Below are 26,674 nucleotides of genomic sequence, written 5' to 3'. Positions count from 1 at the left end.
GTGGGTTGCCATTTCCTCCTCCAGAGAATGTTCCCCACCCAGGAATTGAACCCCAGTCTCCTACATTGGCAGGCAGATTATTTACCACTGAGCAACCTGGGATGCCCATATTTCTACCAGTACTACTTCCCTTTTTTTTTTTTTTTTTTCCTTTGAGTACTTATTTGAGTACAGTCTTTGACACCCTACTGAGAGCTCATGTTTGAATTGGGAAGAATCATGGTGATGCTTTCATACAGAGGACAGTACTTTGTGCAGGTTCTTTGATGAACCTGACCTTAATTTCATGGCTTTAATAAAGAAAAGATAGAAAAACCTAATTCAAAGTAAATTAGGATCTTTAATTCAGAAAGTCTTCTGCCCATTTGTAATTAAGTTTCTAGTTGCTCTCCAGTCCACTTTCCACTCTTCAACTCATTCACTTTTAAAAAATAATAAATCAGCAATAAACTGCCTTAATCTGGGTTCAGCAGAAAGCAGATCAGTAAAACAAAGACTTGAGTGCATGTCCTCTATGCTGGACTATAATCCAGGAAGCAAGAGCCAGAGAAAGTGAAGCCAAGAAGCAGAAGCGTCTATACCAAGATACTTGATGTATTTTAACAGATTTCTCTGTCCTGCAGGACAGCCCAGAACAGAAACAGAAACCCTGAAATGGTGAGGGGGTCGCCCAAGGCAAGGTTCTGTTAGGTTGCACCTGCAAGAAGCCAGCTAGAGGCAACTGCTGCTGGGATCCAGGGAGGCCAGATAAATCTGAAATAGTTACAGGTGGCTTCCCTCAAAACACAAAGATTTTCTTGGTACATACATTTCTGTGTACTTTTGCTCCCCACTCCCGTCTTTCTCATGGATATCTGTCATTAACATTTCATTTTCTATACATTTGCATATCATATGAGGATATATACATATTATCTTTTTCCTTTTAAGAAACATGAATCAGGTTATACTAACCTTATTCTGTAACATGTTTTTTTCACTCCTCTGTTATTTGCATCATGGTTAGATTTTATCTTGTCAGCAAGCTGATTTTGCCCTGTAGGAAGTTCATTGGAGAACACTGATTTAACATTTGTTGAATTAATGTCTGAATGTAAGAATGATAGTTACAGTTCTTGCTTATATTAATAGAAAAGGAATGCTGCCAATATTGGGAATGCAGTGGACAAGGTCTTGTAAAACATGGAATTGTTATTGCCAGACAATTGAACAGTCATCCCAGCCTCCTCTTCCCCATTCATCAACACCTCCACATTTTCAAATAAGAAGAAACAAAGGATGCCATACAAGGGAGACATGGAAAAGAGATGTAGGTGAGAAAATACTTACCTTCTCTCTACCTTTCTCAGTTCTTGACTGAGACCCCTATAATGAAAGACAGATTAGCAAGAGGAAAACAGAAATTCAGTAACATGTATCCCTCAGATATACATGGGAGATATCCAGGGGAAGAAATGAATCTACAAGGTGACTTAGAATTTGGGATTAAATAACATCTTAATAGGGAAGGGAGAGGGGAGTGGTAGGTCTCTTTATTGTTTTTAGTCTCTACATCATGTCTGACTCTTTTGCGACACCATGGACTGTAGCCCACCAGGCTCCTCTGTCCATGGAATTTTCCAGGCAAGAATGCTGAAGTGGGTTGCCATTTCCTCCTCCAGGGGATCTTCATGGACCAGGGATCAAACCCACGTCTCCTGCATTGACAGGTGTATTCTTCACCACTGAGTCACCTGGGAAGCCTGGTAGAACCCTTAGGGCAGAGTAAATGATTTTTAGGACAGACTGATGGCAGTCCTGGGTGTTCATTGGAAGGACTGATGTTGAAGCTGAAACTCCAGTACTTTGGCCACCTGATGCGAAGATCTGACTCATTTGAAAAGACCCTGATGTTGGGAAAGATTGAGGGCAGGAGGAGAGGGGACGACGGAGGATGAGATGGTTGGATGGCATCACTGACTCAATGGACATGGGTTTGGGTGGACTCCGGGAGTTGGTGATGGACAGGGAGGCCTGGCGTGCTGCAGTTCATGGGGTCACAAAGATTCGGACACAACTGAGCGACTGAACTGAAATGAACCGATGGTCCTTAGAAAAATAGATGGGAGGTGTGATAGTCTGTGAGAAAGGCTGTCTAGGCATGGTATTGACTTCTCTTCTCCTTTCCTGTGACAAGAGTCCATCCCGTCTGGTTGATCAAACTCCAGGAAGGGGATTGATGGCAGCTGAGTTCCTATAGGCAGATAAGGGAGTTCAGAGCAAACCTCTCCCTGCATCTGCTGGTTTTCAAGTGCCCACAACTCCAGATAATATGCCAAAGCAGCACATTTTGCAGTGGCATGTCCTCAACTCCCACAGTTGTATTTTGGGGTGGCATATTCTGCTGCCCTTCGGAGACAAGAGGAGACTCTTACAAAGGTTCATCCAGTCAGCAAATGGGGATAAGATGGTACAGACATTGGTCCCTGTCCTCGTGCTGGAAAAGGCGACAACTGAGGGGAGGAAGAGATAAGAGTAGAACAGAGATGCAGACGGAAAAGAAAATAGTAGCATTCCAAAGGAGTGAGAAATTTAAGTGATGGCTAAATCAGTACAGTGCTTGTGTTAGTATAAGTTGTTTAGAAATAAGTTTAAATCTCAGCCATCTGCTCCCACGTCAAACACATACACGCTGTACCCTTGACTTCACTCCTCCCCCACAAACACGTATATCCCAATAATAATCTGGTGATATGTTTTTCATGATTTCCCACAGTTGATAATAAAAAATACACTTAATTCAAACCAGTGAATTGTGACCCAGATCTAAGTATAAATATAGTGGAAGTCATAAGTTTCTTTAGTGACAGTCTTACTAATTAAGTTATTTCGGCCTGTTTTTAGCCACATTGGATACTTTTTTCTTTTTAAGGTTGTTATGAATGTTGTTTGTAGCAGCATCAATAAGCCAAGAATTCACACAGTTACTCAATCACACAGATTACTCATCATTGCCTGTTCATAACAGAATCCTAAAGTGCTTAAGATTTCTGATGCAAATCAAACCCTCATCATCACTTGTCATTGCTAAATTAAATGACAGGATAATAACATTACATTAAGAGCATTTTTCTCTTGATTGAGTACCTTTTTCAGAAGTGAACCTTGTAGATGTATATTTTCTCCATCGGTACTATAAATGCATTTAGAGTCCAAGATAAAAATAGAATTGAAAGGGGGAGGAGTAGAGTGGGATGTTTTCAAATTATTGATGAGTCTCTTTTGAATCTCAAATAACCATATTTGACAGGGCATTGCTAGGGAACCAAGCAATGTTTTAGCCCAATTTATTGAGACTTTTGTAACTTCATAAGGGAGGTTCACGGGTCAAACTTGGTTTTTATTGACATGATCATGTGTTCCTGGCATCAGTCATATGTCATCCCATTGCAAATAGGCTGTTAGGGACCTGTAGGAACTGCACTGTTCTGTTACTCTAATACAGTAAGATACTGTCTTCTGTTGCATTGCAGCCTATGTGGGAAATGAATATAAATTTCTAACCTGCTAAAGCAGAGTAGGTTCTCAGTTGACTTATTGTGAACTGATCTCTTGGCCTTTCTTTCTTGTCTAAACCTAGTTAATGCCTGCTCTCTCTCCCCACTGGCTCCAGGCCCTAGTAGTAAAGGATCCACCTGCTAATGTAGGAGACCCAGGTTCAATCCCTGGGTTGGGAAGCTCCCCTGGAAGAGAGCATAGCAACCCACTCCAATATTCTTGCCTGGAGAACCCCATGGACAAAGGAGCCTGGTGGGCTACGGTCTGTAGGGTCGCAGAGTTGGACATGACTAAAGCGACCTAGCACACGCGCACAGCCCTTGGCCCACTTCTTTGTGGTCAGCTGAGCAGCCCTCATGCCACTGGAGTCTATCTTCTCTACTTGTCCCTATACCCAGAACTCTTTCTCCTTTTAAAGTTGTCTATTCTTCAAAGGTGCTGTTTCCTCACATCTTACATCTTTAATGTTATCCTAGAGAAAGTGTTTTACTCTTTCTGCCTCACTTAATACTATCCTCACTAGGCAGTAACATGTCAGTAAAACTCCTTAGCACTTGGAGACGTCAGAGAAGGTACAAACTGAAAGAAGATTGGCTTTGAGTTGACAATAATTGAATCTGCGTGATAGGTACATGGGGCTAGGGGAAGTCATTATAACATTTTCTATAGTTTTATGTTTGGAATTTTCTATAGTAAAAATTTTAAACTAAGATCTTTAGAATCCTTTTTTTTTATTATTATTATGCTCTTTTTGAGTCAGTGCATGAAATGGATGGTATACAAGATGGACTAGGACTAAAACCTAATCCTGCCATCTAAATACCCTACCCCACCCCCAAGGAAACAAATAAGATTCTTCCATGCCTGGATTTGCAACTTCCCTCCTCTTCTTAGGTCCTGCACATGGTTACCAGAATTATAGCACACTTCCTGCTTCTTGTGACTAGATAAACCTGTACAGAATACATTAACTTGGTCCCATTTATTAAGTCCCACTGTGAATAAAGTTCTGTGCTGGGCACTGGGAGGGGGGAATATGAAGTTACTTCCCTCTTAGAGGTCCACGAGAAGGAAAACAGAGGCACCCATAACAACCCTGATGCAGTACAGACTCTAAGAGGAGAGTACAGACTCTCTGAAGTAGAGCTACAGCAGTTTGAGAGCGAGGAATTTTGTCAAACAGATGACTTCTTGATAGTGATACAAACTACTGAATATTATCTTCAAGGAAAAGAGAATCTTTCTTACTCCTGTTTGCAGTTCTGGCTGCTAAGACCACGGCTCCATCAGATAAACTTCCCTCTGTCTTGCGAAAAACTCAAATTGACTGCAGTTACCAATGTGCTTTTTTCCCCTCTTTTTCTTTTAAATTATAGCCTTACTTCTCGTCTGCCAAAAACTGGAGAAACCATCCATGGACATAAGTTTTTTATTGGCTTTGGAGGGAAAGGTGCCAACCAGTGTGTCCAAGCTGCTAGGCTTGGAGCAAAGACATCCATGGTATGCAAGGTAAGCATAAAGTACAGTGAAGAGGGTTCTAGAGGCAAGACATGAGCTCATTTTTTTTTTATAAACTATTTAAAATGAGCAATTCAGTGGCATTTAGTATATTCACAGTGTTATACAACCACCATATCTATCTAGTTCCAGAACATTTCCATCATTTCAAAGTAAAACTCTTTACCCATTAAGCAGTTTCTCCCCATTCCCCCTCCCCTCAGCCCCTGGCAACCACCAGTCTGCCTTCTGTCTCTATGGATTTATCTATTCTGGATATTTCCTATAAATGGAATCATATGATATGTGACATTTTGTGTCTGGCTTCTTTTACTGAGCATAATGTTTTCAAGGTTCATCTACCTTATAACATGTATCAGTACTTTTATTCCTTTTGTGGCTGAATAATATTCCATGTATCTGTTGATGGGCTGTTCCCACCTTTTGGCTGTTGTGAACAGTGCTGCTATAAACAAGTACATGTACATGCATGTTTAAGTAGCTGTATGGGCCTTTGAGAGGCTCATTGTTTTTAAAGATTTAAATAGGAGAGAGTAATCCTCCTTGTCCTTTGTATTAGTTTCTACCTCACTGAATCCTCTGGGAAGTAGCAGTCCTCAAATAACTTAATGCTGCATTCCCTGACTTTAACAAGTTTATAACTGGAGTGTGAGAAGTGAGGGGAATTAGCCTACTCTGTTGGGTTCCTGTGGTTCAGCTTCTAAACAACAGCATGAATCATCTTGTTTTTAGCAAGTTTCACTCCAGCAGCATGGCTTTTGGAAACTTGGTCTAATAACTGGTGGTTTCCTCACCTCTAAGTTGTTTTCTTCGAATGCTATATCTCAGATCAGAGTGGAATCTGGGCCTTAATGAACTGCACATACTGATCTTTAGCTCTGTTTTCAGGTATATTAAGAAAAGACAGGTAAAATGTGGAAATCCTGTTTCTAGCCATTCTACTGAAATTATTAAAAATAAAACAAAATTGGCTGCCAAAGTTTCCATTTTTGCATCTTTAATGAAATTTTAAGATGCTAGCATTATTGGTGTAATGGGAAAAGTCATTTATTTGCTTTAGGAAAGCTAGCTAGGGTCTGCACAGTAGAGGATAAGAAAAACAGGAGAAATTTAAAAGAATAATCTCTCTCCTGTGAGCTGGGTAGATTTTACCAAAATTTCTCTGAAATGTCATTTCCCATTGTATACAGCATTTTTCTCTCCACAGGAGTCTTTAAATGATGTATAAAGTATACAATTATCACTTCATCTGCTAAGGAACTGTATCTTTATTCTAATTGATGATATAATTCTTACCTGGCTATTTGGTCAAAAACATCACATGAAGCACAAAATTCAAATTAAGAAACCTTCACTTGCTAAGGCTGAGCTCTTTAATATTTTTAAAATATCAATTAGCAATTAATTATTGATGACCTATTATGTGCTAAGAATTATGGAACTGGGAGAAGGAGCTGATTAAAAGTATTAGGCCTGACCCATCCTATACCTGATTAGAATTGGGGGTTTGAGGAACAATCAGATGGTGCAGGCTTTAAGTGGGGCTTGGGAAGTGAAAAGAGGATGGTATCATTTCCTGACTGGGAAACCTGGACAGAGAATTAGTACTGGTATTGGAAGCAAGGTACCAAAAATGGGTGCCCTGGGCAGAGGGGAGTCCCCTAGAGTTGGAGATATGAAAGGAGAGTTTAGAGAACCCCCTGTTGGAAGCTTTATAAAAGCTATTCCTGTAGCTCATTAAAGTCAAAAATGGATGTCCCCTGCAATCTCATCCAACTCAAAGATTTTGAGGTTGGTTTTATTTTAGGTCTGTTGAACTTGAGGCAAAGAGAAATGCAAAATAGAAATATTTGAATTGTGGAATGGAACTTTGGAAATGAATCATTAAACCATAGGAGTGGAGGTGAGCAGAAAAGACAGAGGGCTGTATTTTGGGAAAATTCTTCAGTAAGAAGGTTGATTAAACAGTGGTGCTGTTTGTTTTATTCTGGTCTGTGTGTGATGGTTATGTGAGCAACTGTACAATTCTGAAAGTTCTTTATGTCTACAGTGCCTGAGCTAGTCGTCTGTTGTTTAGCCCCACAGTGAAATTTACCCTGATTGTCTGTACTGAAAGGACATGGAAACATGGCCTCATCTAAAACCTGTACAAGTTTACTTTGCTTAGATACCCTGAGGGACCTTTAGATGTAGATTTATTTAAGCTTAAACAAATTGCATCATATTCTTAGGCTTTTTAAAAATAAAAATAAAATATCTTTTGTAATAAGAGTTATTGTTAACCATTAATCATAATATTTCATTCAATTGTGAGGTATATTTTTATTGAGCAAATTAACCTAACTGCCTTATAGCAGTTTCTTAAAGATAACAAATTCCAAGTAGAAAACCAAAATCATTAAATTACTCAAGATAAAAATGAACAGATGAAGCAAAAGAAAAACAGGTAGAAAATGTTCTATGGCTTTCTTAGCAACATTAACCTCTCTACTACTGCCTTGCAACAAGCTCAGATTCGAGCTCTGACGAAGGATCACTGTCTGATGACCCAGGTACAGCTTACACTGAACTCGGGAGAAATGTCTGTCAGTTGTGATGAGGGCTGCTAAACAAGAACCCATCAACATGGGTACAGTGATACATGTGTAATGAAAGACTTCCAGAAGCTAAGAGTTGTGCAGTCAGTACTCAACTGAGTCATGGGCCAAGGGTAATTGGAGGTGATGTTTTGACATTAAAAATTCAGGCAGATATAGAAAATGAAGGTCTACTTGGCAGGGCAAAAAGCCTTTTAGAAGACACATTGCATCGGACCTCACCCGATTTAAGTATTTCCTCTTCCTCCATTCCACTGAAGCCAAATGTTAGAAGGAAGTTATTTCTAAACATCAAAAACCGGCAGCTCAGGAGGACCATGGTAGGATAAACAACTCAAGGTTCAATGACCCAGCATGAGCCCAGGGTCCTTGCTTCCCATGAGGGTAGAAAGAAGCCATGAGCAGGTGTGGACCCTGACAACCCACACAGCAAATCAGCAAACAGGGAGGACCTTCACAAAATTACCTGGTCTCGCCTCCTTCACACAATGGGATAGTCTAAACTGTCATATAAGCAGTCATCTATTTTCTCTTAAGGATGGTCAGATTCATATGCACACTACTATATTTAAAATAGATAACCAACAAGGACCTACTGCGCAGCACAGAGAACTCTGCTCAGTATTCTGTAATAACCTAAATGAGAAAAGACTTTGAATAGATACATGTATGTGTATACACTGAACCCTTTGATGTACACCTGAAACTAACCCAACATTTTTTAATCACTGTGCTCAAATATAAAAAAAAAATTTTTTTAAAGGCATAAAGGTCTGTGACAGAGGCAGTATGTTAGAGCAGTTCTACTCAAAATCTGGTCCTCAGGGCAACCTGTCACTGATCAGGACAGTACAGAAACTTGAGAGTAAGCAGTTAGGAGCATTTTCAGCAATCTGAAGGTAACTTTATAGCTATTGAATATAACAGTAATAAATTAGGCCTTGTATTTTGTATGACTCATATTTTAATTTTACTGTTATATTTTAAAAATTATTAGTTCATAATGTATAGAAAATGAAAAAAAGAAAAAAAAAAAAACAGAAACCTGATCCTTCACCATAAAAAACTTGAAAGGCAATGTATCCATCACGTTAGCCATAAAAGTACCCTTCTAAATGTTAGATCGTGTGCTAAGTTGTTTCAGTCATGTCCAGCTCTTTGCGACCCTACGGACTGTAGCCCACCAGTCTCCTCTGTCCATGGGATTCTCTAGGCAAGAATACTGGAGTGGGTAGCCATGCCCTCCTCCAGGGGATCTTCTGACCCAGGGATCAAACCTAAGTCTCTTATATAGGTCTTCTGCATTGGCAGGCGGGTTCTTTACCACTAGTGTCACCTGAGAAGCCCTCTATGTTAGATTACTGTGGGACAATCCACTGATCGTGCACTGAGATTTTAATCTTCAAAGATCAAAACCTAGTCACCAGGCCTTTATAGATAATATACATAATGAAGTGAAATCTCTTTTCTGAACTCTGTTGAAAGATAACTGGCTAAAATTAGTTGGCTGTATTGATAGAAATGCATGTTCAAACACTAAGATCCTATGACCCTAACCAATATGACTCATATAGGAAGAATGGAAGAAACAGTTGGATTATCACAAACCCACCACCACTCTCAGATAAGCAGGCCTGATAATGGAGATTGAAACATTAACTTTGCATGTTAAAAGCCATCATTCAGTAAGGGTAAACACCCATTTATCTAGGATTTAAACAACCAGACAGCATAAACTGGAATTTTATGTATTCTTCTTTCATCTTTTATGATAAAGCCACAAATGACAAGTTACAAAATTACTATGAGGGTTTTCCTCCAAAAAAAAGCAACTGCTGAGTTTTGTTATGTGACAACAAATGCAGCTTATAGTCTCTTCAACATGCTGTTCATTGTGACCCTCAGGCACTGAAAAGCCACAAAATCTCTTGAATCACAAAGATTAAATTATGTTCAACTTAGATTTACTGTTAATTGTATCTTCATGTATTCTAACTTTGAAACTCAGGAACCTGTTTTAATACATGTGATCATTTTTTTAGCAGTATATATCATTTCATTGTCCCTGGGTATGCTATCTTGGTCCCCTGTTTCATTTACCTCAAGTATATGTTGATGGGTGCAATTACTAGATATTTTCTGCCATTCAAGGATTCCAAGCAGCCCATCATTCCTCACCCATTTGACAGTGTTGGTTATCATGACCGCACTAACTGCAGTTACTCTCCTCAGCACTGGTCATAGCTCTGGACTGTGGAAGCCGCTAAGTGGCCCTCCCTCGATGCAGAGAGATATTTCCAGTCCTCGGAGTGAATGAAGCACCTCAGTGCCCTCAGCATGAGGAACTGCTCTTGTTCCCAACACCATCCAGTCCTTTACTTTTCCATGATCCTAATTCACATCTCTCCACAGCTGCACTGTCCAATACACTAGCCACTGGCCACATGTGGCTATTTATATTTCAACGTAATTCAAGTGAAATTAAAAATTGAGTTCTTCATCAGAAAGAGAAAAATAAATATCATATATTAACACTTATATGTGGAATCTAGAAAGATGATACTGATGAACCTATTTGCAAGGCAGCAATGGAGATGCAAACATAAGAGAACAGACTTCTGGACACAGGGGGACAGAGGGTGGGAAGGAGGGGGTGGAACAAATGGAGGTAGCATGGAAGCATATACACTAACATTTGTAAAATAGATAGCCAGTGGGAATTGGCAGTATGACTCAGGGAACTCAGACCGGGCTCTGTGACAACCTAGTGGGGTGGGATGGGGAGGGAGGTAGCAGGGAGGCTCCAGAGGATTGGACATACGTATACCTATAGCTGATCCATTTTGATGTATGGCAGAAACCAACACATCGTAATTATCCTTCAATTAAAAATAAAGAAAAAAAATGAGTTCCTCAGTCATGCTGGCTGCATTTTCAAGTGTCTGTATTGGGCAGCACAGATATAGAACATTTCATGATTGCAGAAAGTTCCATTCTACAATGTTCAGGTAGGGCTGAAACCTGGGATTTCCTGAAGAGCACCTGGGTTCCGTAAGTTACCTTGGCTTATGTGTGAGTGGTTGTCCCTAGTTGCTGTTGACTTGGCTTCTTTCACCTGCAACAGCCTGACACAGGATACCTCAGACTATGTGGTCTTCCCAGAATCTTTCTTCTGGAAAGTATTTCACTGCTGCAACCAAAAGAATGTGAGGGTGCCTTCAAGAAGGCTGTTCAAAGAAAAACCTTGGCTAGAAGCTTCCTGTAGCCATAATCAGCATAGTCTGGATGCCTGTAAGTCATGTCCCTTTTAAGAATGATAAGCTAGATTCAAGGAAAATGAACAGACAAGCAATTAAGACGATCAAATACTTACAGAACACCTTTAGTGCACAGGACTGGGGGAGGGATAAATATATGCTAAGCTAGAGTCTCCAGTAAGCTTTTAGGAAGACTAGACTTTAAGACTGGGCAAACACGATAAGATGGTATTCAATTAAGTGTTTAATTATATGGTATCCATGAGGAATGCTGTAGGAGTTCTGGAAATGAAAGGAATAACAAGGGCTAGAATCGAGAAGGTAAGCCTTAAGTTGATGCTTGAAAAACAGGTGAGGTTTGATTAGGTAGAGGAGAGACAAAAGGACTTCTGAGTTCTTGTAAGTAGAAGGCGAGGAAATAGGCATAAATATATTGTACTCACAGCATGTTTTTAACACACACACTGACCATTCAAGTTAGGAATGCCTCTACTAACCACTCTGAAAAACAGAAATCCTTTTGCCAACTATAAGTTTCAGAGAAATATAAGCAAGGGGAAGCAAGCCTGGGCCATGTCAAAATCAGTCTGGAGTCAGCAAACACAAGCCAAAGAAAGCTTTCGGATTTTACAGTACCTTGATGCCAGTGTTGGACCCTGATGGGCCCCTTGCCCCCAGCAGATTCTGCAGGTCCCTTCAGGCTCCCACTGAGCTGACCTCCCAATGGAAACCAAGCAGGACTATGCTCCCGCTCTTCATTTCCACTCAGACACAGCTTTCCGGACACTCTCCCAGCTCTAACAATGCAACCAGCAGCCTTGACCGGAGGCCACACATTGTAATCACCTGGGGACCTTGCCACTGCCCCACCGGCCACAGGGGCTGGTTTAACTGGTCTGGGGTATAACCTGGGCATCCTCAGGCTGAGAAATCTTGGTTTCCTACCTGCCTGAGATAACTCATACAAGTCCCACCCTACAGCCTGGCTCAGGTGGAACAGTTTACAGCAAACTGTAAAGCATTTTAATTAGGATAATAGCAGAACTGAAATTGAGTTCCAGATGCACTGATTCTCACAAGCGCCATTTTGCCTCATGGCCACATTTAAAGTTTTCACACATTTGACAGCCAAAGTGTGAAGGGAAAATGGGAAAGCTTCCAACAATACCCATGAGGATTCCTTTGTAACTGTCGTTATTCCAGGGGTCTTGCCATTGTAGCATTCACGGTGGTTTTCAAGGTACTTTCACTTAGCTCTCAGTGGTGGGCAATGAATGACTCCTTTGAAAGTGAAAGTGAAGTCGCTCAGTCATGTCCGACTCTTTGCGAGCCCATGGACTGTAGACTACCAGAATCCTCAGTGCATGGGATTTTCCAGGCAAGAATACTGGAGTGGGTTGCCATTTCCTTCTCCAGGGGATCTTCCCAACCCAGGGATCGAACCCAGGTCTCCCGCATTGTAGGCAGACGCTTTACTGTCTGAGCTACCAGAGTAGCCTGAATGACTCCTTTACTTGGCTTCTATTCCTCTGACTTCTGGTTCAGTTTAGTTCAGTTCAGTCACTCAGTCATGTCTGATTCTTTGTGACCCCATGGACTGCAGCACACCAGGCTGTCCTGTTCATCACCAACTCCCAGAGTTTACTCAAACGCATGTCCATCCAGTCGGTGATGCCATCCAACCACCTCATCCTCTGTCATCCCCTTCTCCTCATGCCTTTAATTTTTCCCAGGATCAGGGTCTTTTCCAATGAGTCAGTTCTTCACATCAGGTGGCTGAAGTATTGAAGTTTCAGCTTCAGCATCAGTCCTTCCAATGAATATTCAGGATTCATTTCCTTTAGGATTGACTGGTTTGATCTCCTTGCAGTCCAAGGGATGCCCAAGAGTCTTCTCTAAAACCACAGTTCAAAAGCATCAATTCTTCGGGCTCAGCTTTCTTCACCGTCCAACTCTTACATCCATACATGACTACTGGAAAAACCATAACTTTGACTAGACGGACCTTTGTGGGCAAAGTGATGTCTCTGCCTTTAAATATGCTCTCTAGGTTGGTCATAGTTTTTTTCCCAAGTAGCAAGAGTCCTTTAACTTCATGGCTGCAGTCATCATCTGCAGTGATTTTGGAGCCCCCAAAAATAAAGTCTGTCATTGTTTCCATTGTTTCCCCTTCTATTGGCCATGAAGTGATGGGACCAGATGCCATGATCTTAGTTTTCTGAATGTTGAGTTTTAAGCCAACTCTTTCACTTTCCTCTTTCGCTTTCGCCAAGAGGTTCTTCAGTTCTTCACTTTCTCCCATAAAGGTGGTGTCATCTGCATATCTGAGGTTATTCATATTTCTCCCAGCACTCTTGATTCCAGGTTGTACTTCATCCAGCCCAACATTTTGCATGATCTGCTGTGCACATAAGTTAAATATACAGCCTTGATGTATTCCTTTCCCAATTTGGAACCAATCTGTTGTTCCATGTCTGGGTCTAACTGTTTCTTCTTGAGCTGCATACAGATTTCTCAGGAGGCAGGTAAGAAGGTCTGGTATTCCCATCTCTTAAAGAATTTTCCACAGTTTGTTGTAATCCACACAATCAAAGGCTTTGGCATAGTCAATAAAGCAGAAATAGATGTTCTTCCGGAACTCTCTTGCTTTTTTTATGATCCAACAGATGTTGGCAATTTGACCTCTGATTCCTCTGCCTTTTCTAAATCCAGCTTGAACATCTGGAAGTTTGTGGTTCACATGCTGGTGAAGCCTGGCTTGGAGAATTTTAAAGCATTAGTTTGCTAGAGTGTGAGATGAGTGCAATTGTGCAGTAGTTTGAACATTCTTTGGCATTGCCAAAATGACAAATGAAAACTGACCTTTTCCAGTCCTGTGGCCACTGCTGAGTTTTCCAAATTTGCTGACATGTTGAGTGCAACACTATAACACCATCACCTTTTAGGATTTGAAATAGCTCAACTGAAATTCCATAACCTCCACTAGATTTGTTTGTAGTGATGCTTCCTAAGCCCCACTTGACTTCTCATTCCAGGATGTCTGGCTCTAGGTGAGTGATGACACCATCATGGTTATCTGGGTCATGAAGATCTTTTTTGTATAGTTCTTTGTGTATTCTTACCATCTCTTCTTAATATCTTCTGCTTCTATTAGGTCCATACCATTTCTGTCCTTTATTGTGCTCATCTTTGCATGAAATGTTCCCTTGGTATCTCTAATTTTCTTGAAGAGATCTCTAGTCTTTCCCAGTCTATTGTTTTCCTCTATTTCTTTGCCCTGATTACAGAGGAAGGCTTTCTTATATCTCCATGCTGTTCTTTGGAACTCTGCATTCAAATGGGTATATCTTTCCTTTTCTCCTTTGCCTTTAGCTTCTCCTCTTATCTCAACTATTTTAAGGCTTCCTCAGACAATCATTTTGCCGTTTTGCATTTCTTTTCCTTGGGGATGGTCTTGATCACTGTCTCCTGTACAATGTCATGAACCTCTGTCCATAGTTCTTCAGGCATTCTGTCTATCAGATCCAATCCCTTGAATCTATTTGTCACTTCCACTGTATAATCATAAAGGATTTGATTAAGGACACACCTGAATAGTCTAGTGGTTTTCCCCACTTTCTTTCATTTAAGTCTGAATTTGGCAATAAGGAGTTCATGATCTGAGCCACAGTCAGCTCCTGCTGTTGTTTCTTCTGACTGTATGGAGCTTCTCCATCTTCGACTGCAGAGAATATAATCAATCTGATTCAGTATTGACCATCTGGTTATGTCCATGTGTACAGTTCTCTCTTGTGTTGTTGGAAGAGGGTGTTTGCTATGACCAATGCGTTCTCTTGGCAAAACTCTGTTAGCCTTTGCCCTGCTTTATTTTGTACTCCAAGGTCAAGCTTGCCTGTTACTCCAGGTATCTCTTGACTTCCTGCTTTTGCATTCCAGTCCACTATAATGAAAAGGGCATCTTTTTTGGGTGTTAGTTCTAGAAGGTCTTATAGGTCTTCATAGAACCGTTTAACTTCAACTTTTTCAGCATTACTGGTTGGGGCATAGACTTGGATTACTGTGATATTGAATGGTGTTTGCCTTGGTAATGAACAGAGATCATTCTGTCGTATTGGGGGTTGCACCCAAGTACTGCATTTCAGACTCTTTTGTTGACTATGAGGGCTACTCCATTTCTTCTAAGGGATTCTTGCCCACAATAGTAGATATAATGGTCATCTGAGTTAAATTCACTCATTCCAGTCCATTTTAGTTCACTGATTCCTAAAATGTTAATGTTCACTCTTGCCATCTCCTGTTTGTCCATTTCCAATTTACCTTGGAACATTTCAGGTTCCTATGCAATATTGTTCTTTACAGCATCTAACTTTACTTCCATCACCAGTCACATCCACAACTGGGCATTGTTTTTGCTTTAGCTCCATCTCTTCATTCTTTCTGGAGTCATTTCTTCACTCTTCTCCAGTAGTATGTTGGGCACCTACTGACCTGGGGAGTTCATCTTTCAGTGTCATATCTTTTTGCCTGTTCATGGGGTTCTCAAGGCAAGAATACTGAAGTGGTTTGCCATTCCCTTCTCCAGTGGACCACATTTTGTCAGTGGTCTTATGGTTATCAACTTCCAGTTGCTGGGGAGGAGGCTTACGTTTGAGTCAGAAGTAAACAAAGGAGATTGGAAGATGTTCATTTCTCTCATCCTTTTTTAAAGTAAATTCAGAAGAATAAATGAATGTGTAAGAGATTTTGTGGGAGAGGAAATAGGGAAGATGGCATTCTTTTTTGGCCACCTGATGCAAAGAGCTGACTCATTGGAAAAGACCTTCATGCTGGGAAAGACTGAAGACAAAAGGAGAAGGGGACAGCAGAGGATAAGATGGTTAGATAGCATCATCGACTCAACAGACATGAATTTGGGCAAACTCTGGGAGATGGTGGAGGCCAAAGGCACTTGGCATCTGCAGCCCATGGGGTCACAAAGAGTCAGGCATGACTTAGCAGCTGAACAACAACAACAAAACATTGCACAAGTCATCTGTGCAACTCTGCAATGCACAAATAAAAGGACTTTTTAAGTCCTTTTTAAATAGGACTCAGATCTCCATTGCTTTTTGTCCACATTTCAATACAATAAACGTTGGAACCTAGGCATAGATATGCTCCCAGTTGACTATATTGTTCTTATGAAAGGAATAAGATATATAGCTTTATATATATATATTCTGATGTGAAGAGCAAGAGTGTACTCATTAGAAAAGACCCTGATGCTGGGAAAGCCTAAAGGCAAAAGGAGAAGAGGGTGGCAGAAGATGAGATGGTTAGATAGCATCACCGACTCTGTGGACATGAATTTGAACAAATTCCAGGAAATAGTGGAGGATGGAGGAGCCTGGTGTGATACAATCCATGGGGTTGCACAGAGCTGGACACAACTTAGTGACTGAACAACAACAAATTCTGTATGAGACTATAATGGTGGGTACATGTCATACACTTGTCAAAACCCAAAGATTGTACAATACCCAAGTGGACCGGAATGTAAGCTGCAGAGTTAAAGTGAAAATGATGTGTCAATACAGATTAACTAATTGTAACAAATAGGCCACCTTACTCATGCTGTCTATGACTGGAAGAGTCCAAAGGAAAAACAGAAGTATCATTCCCAGAATGCATGCTAGGATGCTAAACAACAGAATTCAACTGTACCAACTTATCCAAGTTAGCTAGGGCTTTTTAAATTCCCTCCTCTTTGCCCCCCATGTCAGGATCAGAGGAGAAGATAAAGAAGATTCTAAAACACCAGGCAGGTCATTCCAAAGTTGTCTTCATGTATAGTGATTTATAGTATATCAGTATATACTATAGATAGTACAGATATATAGTATGAATAACTGAGATTCTTCATAAATATTGAGGATTGTTGATGGTGGACAGCTCTGTCACAATGGGAATTTTCGTGTGAACAGATCAAAGTGAGAATGAAGCTATGGAACTTGTGACAGTCATTAAATACTTCACATTTTAGGCAGGATATAAATGGAACGTTAATATATAAAAATTCTTTGGGTTGAAATCAAGTCTAGCATCTTACATTAAGAAGATTAATTAGTTAATGTTTATAAAGTACCGTGCAGATATGCCCTTTTAAAATGCTAAGTATTCTAAAAACTACATTGTAGCATTTTACTAAGTATAAAACATCTAATGTTCATCATTTCTTTGGTACAGGTTGGCAAAGATTCCTTTGGCAATGATTATATAGAAAACTTAAAACAGAATGATATTTCTACAGGTAAAATTTCATCTTTCTTAAAGTTAGTTTTTATAACTTTCTTCTGGAATCTGGTTATAAGAAAAGTCGAATGTAGAATAGAGTTATTAGATCCTCCCCTGGTGGCCAGAGAATTTTTATGCTCAGCTCTGTCTAGTCTTGCTTGACTACCCTTTGGTTACTTCTTTCATATACATTTCTCCAGATGGGAATAAAATGGTAGGAGGTTACAAACCTTCATCTCATAGAAATGTTTCAAAAGTAGGTGACAAGAGAAAACAGGTGCTGCATTCACAGAAGATATTTTAAGAAAAGTCATTGAATGTCATAGCTGGAAATGATCTGAGAAACCACTGATGCTGATACCATCATTTTACAAGAGAGAAAACTGAAGGCCAGATTGGTTCTGAATGTGTCCAAGAGCACACAGCTAAGCTGGAGCCAGAGCTAGGACTAGAATGCAGGTCTTTGGCTCCAGTTCAGGGCTCTTTGCTGCTGCCAAAGGCTGCCTGATCAACATTTCCATTTACGCGCCAGACCATAATCCTTGATGAGATGCAAAGCTTATGAAAATGAAGAGAATCAAACAAGTTCATTTTATGAGTTTGACCTTTAGTCTTTCATCTCAAGTCTGTCATTTCTTTCACTGAAGAAAAGAAATATGGTGGTCTAGGAAAATGCACATGTACAAATGTGAATAATCTGAAGGAATTGGAAGCGGGGGTGGTTTGCTGGGCTGCCACTAATGTAGAAAAAAGGCACAACTAAGTGTGAAGACTTGTATGTTCCTCATTGTGTAGGTGATGGGTATAAATTAGCACTAATTACTTATTTCTTTTTTATCATTACAGATGGTTAAAGGTTAAAAAGTTTTTCCAAGGATTAGTGTTGCATTGAAATTGTTAAAAAATAGATTATCCCTGCCAGGCTGTACATACGTGATGATTTCTTTTTTCTTTTAGAATTTACATATCAGACTAAAGATGCTGCAACAGGAGCTGCTTCTATCATTGTCGATAATGAAGGTATATGTTTTGCACATTGGAGTATCGTTTCCAGAACTAGAGCAGAAACATCCATTTTTTACTCTATTCCTGTGGATCTCTTACCATACCCACCACTCCAAGGCCTAACGTATGGTCTTTCCAACGTAAATATATATGTTTCCCTTTATTTATACTTCCCAAGTTGATTGCTCAAATACAAAACTGTCCGTCCAATACAAATGAAGTGATATAGTTGCCTCAAAATTATACTTGTATTCTGTAGCATCCCATTACCCTTCATGTGAACCCAGAATTGATATTTGTCTCTAAAAGTAGTTAAGTATTCATCTGTCACTTCAGTTACTAAGTAAATACATGTAAATAGATAGGTGCAAAGGAAAGTTGATGAATCATATTTATAGAATATTTACTGAGCAAATGGCAGCAACCAATTGCTTGTCATTAGTGTTCAATTTTGTCTGCTCTTTAAACAGCAATCAAATCTCAGAAGTCTATATATACAACGATATCTGTCACAGGGCCTTGCAATAGCTGAAATGTGTCTTTTAAAAACAGTAACTTTCCAGGACTTCCCTAATGGTCCAGTGGTTAAGAATCCATGCTTACACTACAGAGGGTGCAGGTTCGATCCCTGGTTGGGGAACAAAGATCCTGCATGCCACAAGGTGCAGTCAAAAAAAACCAGTAACTTCTCTTTACCCTCAAGGAAAGTTTTTAGAATTTCTGCCAACTATTTGAAGTATAAAAATACCTACATAAGATTTTTTTAAATCAGAGTTAATATTCAGAGGGCTTCCCACCACCCTCTGAATGGTGCTAGTGGTAAAGAATCCACCTGCCAATGCAGGAGACAAGGGTTCGATCCCTGGGTCGGGAAGATCTCCCAGAGTAGGAAATGGCAACCTACTCCAGTATTCTTGCCTGGAAAATTCCATGGACAGAGGAGCCTGGCAGGCTACAGTCCATGGGGTCACAAAGAGTCAGACATGACTGGGCACATACACACACACACAATGTTCAGAAGGGCCAAGCATTTCATGGAGCTCCTAGGACAGAAGAACCTACTGCACTGTGAGGAGTCAGGGTATACTATATTAAATTAGGACTTGACTGAGCTGAACTGTCCCAATATGTCTTTTATTTATAATGCAGTTTCACAAAATCATTTATCACAGAAATTATGGTATTTTTAGTCTACTTTAGTGATCTCGAAGCTGCAGTAACAACCCCCCAAAAATATATTCCACTTAAAAACAGTAGACCAAAGTTTTCATTCTAACAACAGTCTGTGTCCATTACTTTAAGCCATATCTTATGTAATTATCACTGCCAACAACAGCTCATTCCCTGTCTGAATCCTCTTTTTCAGCAGTGGGGGGGCGGTTTCCAGGGATATCGTCAAGTTCTGTTTCTTCCTTATCTGGGTGACACAATACCACGTTTTCCATGCAAAGATATAATTTAATATTGTATATGGGCTGCCTATTACAGTAGACTTTGTCTGGTTTACAGCATATGGGATAAGAGCTAACACAGATACCCAGAGAGGCCACAAGCAGCATCTTTAAGTGGAGGGGTGAGTAGTGGTTCTGACAAGTTAAATTTGAGGTATGAATGAGCTAGCCATATAACAGCGTCCACCAGACAGCTGTAGGCTTGGGCTTTGTTGCACATCAGCCAAAGCCAGGCCAAACCCGTCAGCAACACAGAGCAGCAGTGGAGTGTGGCCAAGAGAATGAAGCCACTGGAGGAGAAAGGAGAGGAGGTATGCTGTCTTCCAGGATGCAGGTACTTTGAATTTTTCCAGTACTGAGATTGGGTTTACCCTGAAGCATCCCCATGTTATCAAGTCCTCCTTGGTCAACACACATACCTGTGGTAAGATGACAGACTAGCATGTGTTCTGTAGTCGGAAGAGATTTTAGGTCATGTCTATACACAATTAGCACAAACAGCCTAGAGCACAGAAGACTGCTGCAGCCCATCCCTCTGAGTCAGGCTGTCCTATAGACTATAATGCAAATGATATCCATAAATTTACATTTTCCTTTGTTGTTGTTTAGTCACCAAGTCTGACTCTTTGTCTGACTCTTTGTGACCCCATAGACTGTAGCCCGCCAGGTTCTTCTCTCTGTGGGATTTCCCAGACAAGAATACTGGAGTGGGTTGACATTTCCTCCTCCCAGGTATCTTCCTGACCCAGGGATCGAAGCCACATCTTCTACATTGGCAGGCAGACTTATTACCACTGAGCCATCTTTTTAGTCACATTTTAAGAAGTAAAAAAGACAAGGTAAAATTAATCTTAATATATTGACTTAATCCAAAATATTATCCTTTCAACATGCAATCAAAATGTTCTTTAAAATGAATGAGATATGTTACCTTCTTTTCTTACTACTCAGTCTTTGAAATTTGCAATGTATTGTGCAACTGAAGCTCATCTCAGTTGGGACAAGCCACATTTCAAGGGCTCAGTCACCACATGTGGCTTGTACTCATGACTACCCTAAGGGACACCACAGCTCTGGAGAGTTCACCTGACAGAGAAAATGCACCACCACCCCTCCCCGACTTGGGTTGGACAGTAGAAAGTGGCTCCAAGTGATGAGCATGCAAGATTCCTCAGTCCTGCTTCTGTTTGACCTAGCACAGTACAGGCCAGATATCACTGTCTCCCTACTTACCTAGTACAGACTTTATCTGTTCGGTATTATAAAATGTGTTTTGATTTACAGAAATCACTTTTCAGAATGCCCTGAGACATACATGTGAACTGACTGCATACTAGAGAGCATTAGTTTTTAGCATTAAGCAAGCTTCTTCCTGTTTATACTCATCATTATGACATCTGTCATTTAGGATTCAGAATCTTTACCATATACATTGTATCAGCCACTTCCCATAAGAGAAACTATTTTAAGTATGTTATATATAGTTAGCTAACATTCTGTGTACATAAGAAACTGAAAGGGAAATCTTTTTTTCTTTTTAGATTTTGCTCAAGACGATCAGAATAATATGATTCCTACAGAGAGATAAAAGACTATCCATGGGGAATACAAAATTTAACCTGAATGTCTTAGAAATATTAAAATTCATACTCATAACACATTTTTGTACATAATGATTTTCTAAGGGTGAATGTAACACTGCAGGATGTTGTTGCTTGATTTTTAATATAAACGTCTAGAAATTCTTTATAGGCCAGAATATCATCGTTATAGTAGCTGGAGCAAATTTACTTTTGAATACAGAAGACCTGAGGGAAGCAGCCAGTGCCATTAGCAGAGCCAAAGTGATGATCTGCCAGCTAGAAGTAACTCCTGCAACTTCTTTGGAAGCCCTGAGAATAGCCCACAGCAATGGAGGTAATTTTACACATTTGTCCTTTCTATAAAAGCTTTTATCACTGTCTCAGTGAAAGTTAACCTTTCAAGTTAAGCAATGCCATATTTTTCTGCAGTAAAATATTTTCTCCCATCTGAGATTCAGTGTCTTCCTGTAATTCTCAATAATGTTAGAAAACCTTACAAATGGGGAGGGGGAAAATAACATGAGTAGCATTTCTGATATTCTGAAATATAAATCTCCAGTCTAGTTAGCAGAAATAATTCAAGTAGTAACTGGAATCTCTGAAAGAGCCCCTTGTCCAAGATATACCCTACGTAGTAGAATGAGTTCCATTCTGAGAAGCAGAGTTTAGGCTGCAGGTCATGGATAATCACTGCCCAGGTACACTTGGATAAACATCTCAAGGACTGAAGATTAAATCTTCCTCCTTTTTGTAAAACTTTATCATCTTTTCTAAAAACAACAAAAGATTATTTATATGTAATATTTTCTATGTTGTCAGTGTCCTTTAAGTAGCTCTTTTTGTTTTGTTTTATCTTACGCTTTGGAAGTTTTCAAACACACAAAAGCAGGCAGAATTCTATAAGGAAACCCATCATGCCACTTCAACAGTTGTCAACTCGTGGTTAATCTTGATTCATCTGTTCTCTCATCCACTCCCCTTCTCTCACCCCCAACATATAACAAACTTGAAAAAAATCTAAAGAGTTTGTTTGCTTCTTTTTTTTTTTCTTAACCACTGACTAATAGGAAATCATCTGAGTTAGAATCCCATTTCTGTTCCTTGTTAGCTTTATAGTCTTAGCAGAATTATCTGATTTTTTTGAGCCGTATCTGTTAAATGCATATAGACATATTCCCCTACAGAATTGTTCTAAGAATGAAATAAAATAGGATGCCAAGTTTGGTGTAGTACTTCTCAGTAGACACCAAGTTTCTTCCCTCTTTCATTTCTTTTTTTAAATTAAAATTAGGATAATATCCTGATCTCAGCACCTTTTGGTGAAAAAAATCAAAATAAAAAGTAGCCACTTATCTAAGACAGTGACTTCTTCTTGATATTGTGGCCATAGTTTTGTGACTTATACTAAGAAGAAAATAGGGAGAGAACCACACTGACTTTTCCAGATCCAACTTTCTCATCAAGACAAAAAGGAAAAAAAGAAGAAAGAGAAAAGTGTGTGTGTGTGTGTGTTTATAATAAGTGCTTTCTTTCAAAGTGTAAGTGTTCTACATAGCAATAAATGGAAAATAAGTTACCAAAATGATTTTGTGGAGAATTTTAAAATGTATGTCCTGATTTAACAAATTTCCTCTTGGCAAGACAACATGCTGTGGCAAATTCTCACTGACATTTAATGTATTTCTAATGGACTCAAAGCTGTCAGAAAGAATTTTAAGCCAAAACTCATTTGGTTACATTTTCTCAGGGTGTCACAGATAAAGTCCAAGGCTTATGGTGAGCATTCTCCACACTGCACTCATTGTAATCAGGTGATGTGCGTACAACTAGCCACTTCATTCAAGCAACTATCTTTCCTTGTGTAGGTCAAAGCATGTTCTCATGTAACTTCTCTTTTTTTCCTGCTATCCCTTGCTTCTCAGAGATGACTCTTCCTTCTGTCCTAGTCTAATAGCCTGTTACCTACCCAGCTTGTGGAAGAGAGAAAGGTACAGCAACCACAGTTGAAGAGCTAACCTTTCACAGGTGAGGCTAGAGTTATCTGGATGGGCAGGCAGCCTGACCTGGGCGGTCATTTGGTTGTTTCCTCTGTTATCTGCCAGGCAGTTTTTCTGTTGAGGAGCTGGAGGACCTGGGGCATCAGGAATGGGTGGGAGTAGGTGATGGAGAGCTACAGCCCACCTAGTCTACTTCACATTTCTCCTGAGAGCCAGCATGCCTCATTAAATTCTGCATGATCTTTCTTATATTGTAATACTGGGACTAATAATACCTGTACCTGTATGTACTTTACAGTTTAGAAAGCACTTTCATACATATTTGATCCTCAGAAAAGCCTTATGGCAAAGTAAGGCACACATTATTCTCCGAGATTAAAGAGAAGAAGATAGACTCGGAGAGGTTAAGTAATTAGCTCAACCAAGGTCACTGTAGAAACCATAATTCCAGACTCCAAGACCCAAGTTCTGTGTCCTAGGGCAAACTTTATTATTTTTTTTTTTATTTTTATTAGTTGGAGGCTAATTACTTTACAATATTGTAGTGGTTTTTGCCATACATTGACATGAATCAGCCATGGATTTACATGTGTTCCCCATCCTGAACCCCCCTCCCACCTCCCTCCCCATCCCATCCCTCTGGGTCATCCTAGTGCATCCAACCTGGACTGGCGATCTGTTTCACCCTTGATAATATACATGTTTCAATGCTGTTCTCTCAGATCATCCCACCCTTGCCTTCTCCCATAGAGTCCAAAAGTCTGTTCTATACATCTGTTTCTCTTTTTCTGTCTTGCATATAGGGTTATCGTTACCATCTTTCTAAATTCCATATATATGCATTAGTATACTGTATTGGTGTTTATCTTTCTGACTTAACTTCACTCTGTATAATGGGCTCCAGTTTTATCCATCTCATTAGAACTGATTCATATGTATTCTTTTTAACGGCTGAGTAATATTCCATGGTGTATATGTACCACAGCTTTCTTATCCATTTGTCCGCTGATGGGCATCTAGGTTGCTTCCATGTCCTGGCTATTATAGGGCAAACTTTAAAATGAAGAAACTGTCGCGTCCCGCTGATTTCAAGGAACTGAGCCTTTATGAAGAGTATCTCTAGAAAAGTGAACCCAATGAATTGTAATACTCTCCAGCATGTAGCCTAAGCTTTCAGTGTTATTACTGCTTAAGTCACGGAGACAAGACCCTACAGTGTTTTTGGCAGTGTGTCCCCTACCTGCCCACATAAAACACACACACACAGGCAACCCCGCACACATGTGCCTTTGTCTAGTATCCAGCTGGTCCCCATTTGGTACTTATCAGTCAGACGTGGCTTAGATTCTATACTATGAGTGGTGTGGGGGTGTGTGTGTTTGAATTTAATGTGTCTTCATTCTCACCTGAGAGAAGTGTACAGTACAATAGAAGTAGCACTGGTTTGGGAGTCATGAAGTATGGCTCTGAATTCAGAATCGAATCATTTACCAAATGGAGGACCTCATGCAAGTACTTCAGTCCCCCACACTGGGCCTCAGCTTCTTCCGTGAAACATGGGAATCAGACTGAGAGCCCTCACATTCCTTTAATGTAAGTGAGAGTGGGCTGGTCACAGAGCGGAGCAGGCAGAGCATGAAGCTCTGTTGAGCACTGAGTGTCCTGTCCATTGCCCAGGGCTGGCATAGGTGCTGATCAGCATTATTCCATCTACAAGAAAGATGGTAAAATCATTGTCTTCATCCATTGACGACAATAAACCCATTGCCATGGGTTTATTTCATGACTCCCTTATCTATATTTATAAGCAGTGAGATTTGACTTAAACACGTTGTATAACTGGATTATTATATCAGGTGTTAAAATACAGAGAAGAAAGTCCCCCCTCCATCTTTGAATATACTGTCTCAGAATTTACCAAAATGAAAGAATTGGTCTTACACAACACCTGCAATGTCAAAAATGACTTGAGATCCCTCTGCAGCCCTCTCCTGTCTACGCCGCAGTGTTGTGAGGGAGGCCCACGGCAGAGCTGGCGCTGCAGCTGCTTGTGATGAAATTATGCATGTTGGTTCTGGCCTTTATATCCATTTTAAAGCAAATGGAACATTACAGGAACAATTATAAATAATTGAAATTGTAAGATCGCCAAGAAATTAAATTCTAGGTAGGATACAAAATATCTTTTAATGCCACTTTAGCCCTTTTCCATTTAGCAGACCAGGCTTCTTGGCTGGCCACCTCGACTCTGATGACATGGTTCAGCGTATCGCCCAAGCTTTGGGTGTTTTTGTTGCTCAAGTCACAGAGAAGACGCTCGAGAGTGAGAGACTGCCTAGCCAGTGTTTTGGGTAGCCCAGCTCTCCCGTGGTTTCTTTACTTAGGGTGATGTCTTCTCCTGTTTCCCTGAGCTCGCTCTTAGGGCCTTCTTAACTATCCAGCCTCTGCCTTTCATGCTGACATCATTAAGAGTCAGCTTCGTTTTCCTGTCTTTGCCTGTACAGTTGCCTCCCTGGGCCTCACCAGTTCCTCACTGATATTATTGTGCCAGCCATCGACAGGCTAAGACAATCGGGAGTTTAGTCCATTGTACGTGGTAATGAATAATAATTACTGTTGGGTACCGTCTGTCACCTCTGCAGCTCCAAGTTACTCCACGGCACTGCACATCCTGTGTTCTCTAGTTTCACATGGTTCCAGGATGACATCATTTTCTTTCCCATCTTGACTATTACAAATTTGCATTCTTCTTTGATGAGCTCCATCTACTGATTCTTCATTTTTTCATCATGGTAAAGTATCCATGCTTATTTATGGTAGCATGAGCCAAAAAGGATTCTTTCTTTATGGTATTTTCACTTTTCTGCTAAATTTAGTTATTAGTTGGACTCTAATCCTGTGTAGTCAATTTCTTTTGGTAAGAATGCTTCCCCTTAGTAAGATATAGGCAAATAAGATTTGACTGGTTTTTATATAGTATTTACAGTAAAATTAAATTGCAGAGTTTCTCAATCCAGCAATTATTGTTTAAAATTCAATGTAACTGTTTCTTTAAAATTTGTTTTTTTATGGTGAAAAAGTTAAAATATATGTGAGTATATCATGGTAAATCCATATATACTAGCTTCAACAATTATCAACACTTGGCCAATCTAGTTTCACTTATACCTTTGGATTATTTTGAAATGAAGACAAGACATTATATCATCTCACTCAGAGTGTACTTGTTTTTTGATGTGAGATATTATATATATTTTAAGAATTATGTCTTTGCATGGTATATATATATTAGCTGCATGCAGCTAATCTGTGGTCAGATTTATTCTCAGCCTTTTGTAACTAATCACTTATTAATTTAGTGAGTAATCTCTCAGACTTTTTTCTCTTCTGTGTAGGTGTATAAATATAAATACACATAGAGTTATATTTTATTTCTTTTGTTTAAAAAAAGAGGGG

General features: G+C 39.9%; 1 protein-coding gene across 3 annotated transcripts in view; it reads left to right on the top strand.

Moving 5' to 3' along the window:
• The window catches only part of RBKS (ribokinase), a 93,580-nt gene that overhangs the window by 22,889 nt on the left and 44,017 nt on the right, over positions 1–26,674 (top strand). For 2 of the 3 annotated variants that reach the window (XM_065927228.1, XM_065927230.1), the window contains exons 2-5: positions 4,914–5,046; positions 17,135–17,198; positions 18,140–18,202; positions 21,391–21,555. In XM_065927228.1, the coding sequence (XP_065783300.1) occupies positions 4,914–5,046; positions 17,135–17,198; positions 18,140–18,202; positions 21,391–21,555 (425 nt within the window). Of the gene's footprint in view, positions 1–1,257; positions 1,314–4,913; positions 5,047–17,134; positions 17,199–18,139; positions 18,203–21,390; positions 21,556–26,674 lie in introns of those variants that run through there. The other variant, XM_065927229.1, reaches the window with a different exon arrangement.

The sequence above is a fragment of the Muntiacus reevesi genome, chromosome 3 (genome assembly GCF_963930625.1).
Source record: "Muntiacus reevesi chromosome 3, mMunRee1.1, whole genome shotgun sequence".
Taxonomy (NCBI): domain Eukaryota; kingdom Metazoa; phylum Chordata; class Mammalia; order Artiodactyla; family Cervidae; genus Muntiacus; species Muntiacus reevesi.
The sequence above is the reverse complement of the archived record's forward strand: the minus strand, read 5'-3'. Positions and strand labels throughout refer to the sequence as shown.